The 7,173-nt window shown below is 51.2% G+C and overlaps 1 protein-coding gene across 2 annotated transcripts in view; it reads right to left on the minus strand.

Moving 5' to 3' along the window:
• Positions 1 to 5,297, minus strand: part of PSMD9 (proteasome (prosome, macropain) 26S subunit, non-ATPase, 9) — a 13,227-nt gene extending 7,930 nt beyond the window's left edge. Inside the window, exons 1-2 of one of the 2 annotated variants that reach the window (XM_006894646.1) lie at positions 5,160 to 5,297; positions 415 to 517 (exon numbers count right to left, since the gene is read on the minus strand). In XM_006894646.1, the coding sequence (XP_006894708.1) occupies positions 415 to 517; positions 5,160 to 5,297 (241 nt within the window). The remainder of the gene's footprint in view (positions 1 to 414; positions 518 to 5,159) is intronic. The other variant, XM_006894647.1, reaches the window with a different exon arrangement.
• Between the last annotated feature and the right edge of the window lie 1,876 nt (positions 5,298 to 7,173).

Below are 7,173 nucleotides of genomic sequence, written 5' to 3' on the forward strand. Positions count from 1 at the left end.
GGGGCCTGGGATCTACGCGCCACCAGGACTGCAGCCAGCTAACTTAAATTTCTGATGTTTCTTTTCAATAAAACGTCCACAGGGAAGTTCTTAAGGACAAAATAAAAATGAAATCATGCAAACAGTCCCCTCGTGGGTGAGCTAAGACAAAAGCCTTCAATGAGGAGTGAACACAGCTTCAAACCCACTCTCTGTTGTAAGAATGGTGCAAAACGAGCACCAGCACTGACAGAAGACACCATGACTCAACGGCACCCAGCAACGACGACGACGGAGACCAGCCCGTGCGCCAGGTCCCCGGCCCGTGCGCCCAGTCCCTCAGCGAGGGTGGCGAGCCCTCCCCGACAGGGCAGGCGAGACAGGGGCAGGTCCCACCGAGACGGGGCCATCTGGTCCGAGAGCGGCGTCACTCACAGACGATGTTGTGCCTGGCGGTCCGGACTTGATACAGGTCCACGTCGGCCCGGGGGTAGTCCTCCCCGTCCACCAGGGGCTCGTTCATCCCAACGCCTTTTTGCTGGAGGAAGAAACCCAGTTAACGAGATTCTGCAGAGCTCCCCATGCCCCTGCCCCAGGCCTCCCCGCTGCAGTAATAACACTGACGCTATTCTGCTGTGAGATACAGGAGCCGGGCACAGGGGGTCAGGGTGGAGCTGCTCACTGAAAGACTGGCAGTTTGAATCTACCAGCTCGTGGGGCGGGAAGAGGCAGGATGAGGTAAACCTCCGTTCAGATGTCCAGTCTCAGAAAGGCTGCAGAGGGTCACCAGGAGTGGGAACCGCCTCGCCAGCAGGGGGCTTGCGGGGCGGGTCACAGGGGCTGCCAGGCGCTGCCCCGTCCACCACCAGGCACTTTGCCCACCTCCCCCGCCCACCCCTGCCCCAGTGGTCTCACTGCTAACCTTGAAGTGGACACTATCTGTTAGAACACAGGCTATCAACGTGAGTCACACATGAACACATTTCTCCTTTTTGAAGTTAAAACAGTACTACAGATAAAACAAGACTTCTCTGAGTGCCCTTTCAAGGCCAATCTCTTCAGGGACTCCCTCAAAGCCAGGGGCACCTGGCCGGTGGCCTTGACAGAGAGAAGGGTGTAAACACCCCACAGAACGTGCAGGGGACAGGACCTTGGTTCTTCGGGAAAGAAGAGATCAGAAGGCTTTCTGGGACCCCCCATGGGTGGGACAGGGCACTGGTACAGCTGGGGCCTCCTGGGGGAGGAACTGAGCAGTGGGGAGGAGAGGTCAATGCAGCATTTTCTCTTGTAGATTTTGAATCCTGACCACGGTGACATGTGACCTGCGCAGATCTTAACCCTGTAGAGCCGTTTCTCACGTAAGTGGAAGCACAGTGTACAACAGCGGTAAATGGCCTGTGGGGTCTCTGTGCAGTGGCTGACTTTGATGGGCATCTCACGTGAGCCTGTCCAAGGAGCTCTGGGGGCACAGGGGCCAAAGGTTAAGCTGCTAGGCAAAAGGTCAACAGAGCAAACCCCCAGCTGACCGAAAGAGGATGAGGCAGGCTGCTCCCAGCTATGACACACAGTGACTCAGTACACGGATGTGACCCCTGCCCTGCCCTGGGCCACCTCACCATCTGTCCTGCTCAAGCCCACTGTGGTCACTGCACCAGCCCGTCTCACTGAAGGTCCTCCTCCCTGTTGCTGACCCTCCACCAGCATGATGCCTGTCTACGGGACATCCGCTTCCTTCCCTGTGAAAAGCTCTGGTCCGTCCTACGGGGCTGCTGAGACGGTGAACGGGCTTGGCAGCAGCCTGGACAGGCTGTTTGTGTCCCTGCCTGAGGTCCTCGGCCCGCAAAGCCTCGGCGCCCATAAAAAAACAGGACTGAAGGCCCTCAGACCCCCGCCCACCTGTGGTGCGAATTAAAGAGCTGTCCTGTGCCCAGAACAGTGCCAGGCAGGGACATGGTCCAGTGGGGCGGCTGGGGCCCCAGAAAGCTGCACTCAAGCCCTAATGCTCACAGCTGGGGGTGGAGCTTGTCTACACAGTCCTTCTCCTCCAGGAGTTGTCGGTTATTATTGTTTGGTTTGTTTTGTTTTCATTGTTGACATTACGTGCCGGAAAACATACGCATCAACACATGCACGCAGGGATGCCTGTTACTCTCCTGGGGCTTTAGGGAAAACGGGCCTTTCTAGCCTTCATTTCTGAGTTAGTTCCGTGAGGTGAACTCACTGTTCCCCAAAGTTTCTATCTCATCTTTCAAGTTGTTGTGCTGAATCTGATCCCACAGAGAGAGTTCTTTAAAAGGTCCAATATCCAAAGCACACATTTTATACACACAAAGCCAAACCGCTGTTTTGTTTTAAGAAGATTTCAAGAGATTTTGTTTGTGTTTGTTTAAGTTTTAAAGCGATCTGGGGGGGGGGGAGCTCTGGTGGCCTAGTGGCAAGAAGCTGCACTGCAATCCCAAAGGTACAAGGTTTGAATCCACCAGATGCTCTGCCAGGGAATGAGGGACAATTTTCTCCTGTACCAGTCAGATCTGATTTGACGGTACATGCACGGAAAAAAAAAGTGATCTCGGGCCTCTAGCTTCAGGGATCTGTGCAGAATCCAAGGTTCCAGAAAATCTAAAGTCTAGGAAAAACTGAAATTCCATTCTGCATTTTCCCACCTTTGAGAAGCTAAAAATCAGAACTAAAAGATAATTCCGTTTTAAACAAACATAGAGTAGTTCCAAGCTTAAAATCTCCAGCAAGGCAACAGCAGTGGGTGGTGACTCACTCCTTAGCGATTCCGAATTCCATGGCTACCATAGTCCTTATCTATAATGGAGGGGAGAATTCCTGCTGATGCTGTGGTTATGGCACCTGGTTGCTAACGGAAAGGTTGATGGTTTGAAACCACCAGCCACTCTGTCAGAGAAAGATGAAGTCGTCTGCTTCCGTAAAGACTCCCAGCCCCAGAAAGCACACCAGTGCAGTTCTCATCAGTCCGCGAGGGCCAGTTTAAGTCGGAGTAGACTCAACAACCACAGATTTTACAGGAAGGAAGAAATTCTGCTTTTCTCTACACTGCAGAAATACAAAGGGTCCTTTTAACACCAATTTATTTAAGGAAAAAGAAATTGTGCTTAAATCTGTTTGTTGTTGTGTGCCGTCGAATCGGAACTGATTCACAGCGGACCCTCCCGCTGGTTTTCAGAGGCAGTAACTTGCATGGGAAGAGAATGCCCATCCTTCTCCCACACAGTATCTTGTAGATCTGAACTGCATGCCTGTAGGATTGTAGATTCTTACCACTAGGCCACCAGAGCTCTTGAGAAACTTAAAGAAAATATCAAGAGACTAACAGCAACTTTAGACGCACAGATGTCCAACTAGAGAAGCAACTGGAGTCTAAGGACTTGCTGACACAATGCTTTAAATGCACAGGTTCTGGGTTAAAAAGGCCTGAGGTCTGAATTCCAGCCTGGACTCTGAACAAGTAGCAGCCCTCCTTGAAGCTTCAGGGACACACCAACTTCACTGAGCAGGTGTGAGGATTTCATGATTTACCAGCAGCCTCTAGGCACTCAATTAACAACTGAAAAATTGTGCCCTGTCCTCCACGGGCCCTCCACCCCACTCCCACCACCCACACGCACTGGATCTTGTTCTTTTTAAGGAGACCATGTAGACATTTCAAGTTCTGGATCAGACCACCCAATAAAGCAGGTACTGCAATTGAGCGAGTCATACAGATTTTCAGTTTTTGGACACACACATAACTTATGTTCGCACTGCACGGTAGTGTCTTAAATGGGCAAAAGTATGAGGGAAAAGTTTCAAATATTGTTAGAACGATCAGTACAGGACATGGAGACACAAAGTGAACGCAAGCTGTAGGAAAAATGGCACCAATAAAAAGCTGGACGCAAGACGGTCAAACTCCCATCTGTCAAAAAAGAAACTAACCAAACACAGCAGCTGTGAAGTACAACACAGCGAGATGCAGACACAACTGGGTGTGAGGCTGCTTTGTGCTGTCAGGAAAGGACTTAGCCTGACCCTCTAGCAGCTTTTCAGAGGCTGTAAATCGCACAAGAGTTGACTGCCCATTTTTCTCCCATGGAGCAGCTGGATACAAACCATGTGTCTTTGGATTGGCAGCACAGCTCCTTACCAGAAGGTCATCAGAGCTCCATGCCTATCAATTAACAGACTTACAAACTAATAATTTTGGATCTAGTACCTAATACTCAATCTAGATTAGATTTACTCTAGAACCTAATAATCAATATCTTTCATTATGCAGATGACACAAACTTGCTTGCGGAAAGTGAGGAGGACTTGATATATTTGCTGTAGAAAATCAAACCCTACACCCTTCAATACAGATTGCATCTCAAATGTCAAGAAAACAAAAATTCTCCCCACTAGACCAAAGGGTGACATCATGATAGATGAAGAAAGAAAACATGGAAATTGTCAGTTACTTGATCGTGAAGCCACAATCAATACACTTGCTACCAGCAGTCAGAAAATCACTGGGAAAGTCTGTAGTCAGGGCCCTCTCCAGCAATGATGTTAGTCTGAGGACTAAGGTGCATCTGACTCAGGTCATGATCTTTTCAATCACTTGCTATGTATCTGACAACTGGACAATGAAATAAGGATGGCAGAAGAATCGATGCCTTTGAGCTGGGGTGTTGGAGAAGAGCGCTGAACATCCCACGGGCTGCTAAAAGAATGAGCATGTTTTGGAGAAAGTGATGCCAGAATGATCGCTGGCGGCAAAGATGGTGTAGCTTCGTCACCATACTTTGCTAAGAGAAGTTATTCTTTGGAGAGGACACCATGCCTAGGTGGAGTGGCCGCAAAAGAGAGGAAGACCCTCAACCAGGTGAGAAGGTGTCATTTGTTGAAGGGGGGACAGGACTGCTCCAAGGGCTCAGCATTGAAAGGGCTGGGAGGAGGGCACAGCGCTGGGCGGAGTGTCCCTCTGCAGACTGCTATGAATCACCCAAGGCTGGACATCACCTAACACCACAGGGAGGGGGAGCCCAGAACCCGCCTCCCAGGGCTGGGGCCGGCCTGGTAGGAGCTCCACCGAGTCGGCCCCTCGGCCACGGCCAGGGCCAGGGCCCCGGCTGCAGGCAGGGAGGCCTCCCCGGTGACAGCGCCCGCCGAGCCCCGGGGTGTCCACTCACGCTCTCCAGCACGTCGTAGTTGGCCTTGATCTGCGCCTCGATCTCGTCCTTGCGCCGCATCAGCTCCTTGACGTCGCTGATGGTCACTGCGCCGGCCGGCGCCGGCCCCTCGCGTTCCCCGGACGCCTTCTCGGACATGCTGGACGGCGGCCCACGGTTCGGGATGCCCCGCGCTCCGAACGCGGACGTCCGAGGAGACTGCGGCTACGGCCCCACCCGAGGGTCAAAATGCTTCCGCTATCACCGCGCAAGCGGAAGGCGTGGCCATAAAGGGGCGTGGTCTAACACGGCGTGCCTTTACGGGGACGTGGATTGGCTTGTCTTGGGGGCGGGGTCGCCTAAGGCCACGCCCCGTGGGACACGTGGGCCTCAAGCGAGAGCGCCTGCGCCTGCGCCAGCCCAGCCAGGTGCCATCTGAAGACCCAATTCAAACCTTCTGTCTACACTCAAAAAAGGCTTCACGGCCAATCCGGTCTGGGCCAGCTCACCCCGACCCTCCAGCGGTTTCTAGAGGCTGTAAAGTGCATGGGAGGAGATGGCCCACCTTTCTCCCTCTGAGCCTCTGGTGGGATGGCGGCATCAGCTTGGGGTTCCCTATGATGACCACCGCCACCAGAGCTCCCCTTCTGCACAACTTGTGGCCAGCGTGACCGTATGTTTCGGGTTCTTTATCCCACGTTTGATCATAGATCTGACAAGTCTGCGTTCACGTCCCGGTCCTTGCCACTTCCTTCAATCTGTCTGATCCTAGGCAAATTACATTTGTCTGAGCCTCAGTTTCCTCATCTGTAAAATGGTGCAGCACGGAGAGCCATTATCTCAGAATTGTTAGCCATTTCTATTCACTGGATGCCTACCCTGCTGCCCTGCCCTGGTCTCGGTGTGTGAAGGGCAAAGGAGTAATGCGAACATAGGTCTCGGAGCTCTGGGCACAAGGGTCTTACATACTTGGTTCTTTATGTAAAATGATCAAGAGACCTCAGGGTACCCCCACAGCCAGCCAGGGTCCATACCATCACTGCCCTTGATCAAACTTAACAACTTTAGTTTACACTGATAATACTGCACACATCACCTGTATAGTCCTCCTGCCAAACACGCTCACCCTGAATCTAATCACAGGAAAACAATCAGGCAAATCCAAGTTGAGGGGCGTTCTGCAAATCAACTGCCTTGAACGCTCCAGAAAGGTCAGTGTTGTGAAACCACACAGAGACTGTGAAACCTCAGAGACTGTCCAGCTGAAAGGAGACTACTTAGAAGCGAGGATGAAGAGATTTCATCTCACAAGCTTTGCACATGTGATCGGAGGAGCAGCCCCTGCAGAAGAGCATCATGCTTGGCAGAAGACGACCCTCGGTGAGCTGGATCGACCAGGTGGCTGTGACTCAAACCGAACGGTGACTGTAGGGATAGCACAGGATCAGACGCTGTTCTGTTGATCAGGGGTTGCTGCGAGTTGGAGCAGACTCAGCCGCTAACAACAATAAACAAATGCAAGAACTAAGTGCAAAATGTGACCCTTGCTTTACACAGTGGGTTCCTCTCTCTTAAAACAAAACAATATTCTTTAGCCTTTGGGAATTTTGGATACAGATAATATACTCACAATGTTTAATTTCTTCATTTTGATACTTGTGGTATTATTCTGTAAAAGAATGTCCTGGGGGGAAATTTTATATTTACACACACACACACACACATATATATATGAAGAGAGAGAGCATCCATCCATACTTGTCCACACAACAGCCAGATGACCTTTCCAAAAAGGAACAGTCAGTCACCTGGCTGTTTATGGCTCCCACAGTGCTGCGAGTGAATTCATTCATTCTGGTTTGATCCCTGCTGAGAATCTTCATACCCACCCCACACAGACCCTGAATCTATGCTAAGACCCCGGGGTGACACTAAGTCCATGTTAAAAGCTGTTTTCATACAGATTGTGATTCAGTCTAGCTGGAGTGAAAAGCTGTGACTCAGCAGGAGCTCAAAATGGAATGAACTGGTTCAC

Source organism: Elephantulus edwardii, unplaced genomic scaffold, assembly GCF_000299155.1.
Source record: "Elephantulus edwardii isolate Elephantulus edwardi_28Jun2011 unplaced genomic scaffold, EleEdw1.0 scaffold00148, whole genome shotgun sequence".
NCBI classification, from domain to species: domain Eukaryota; kingdom Metazoa; phylum Chordata; class Mammalia; order Macroscelidea; family Macroscelididae; genus Elephantulus; species Elephantulus edwardii.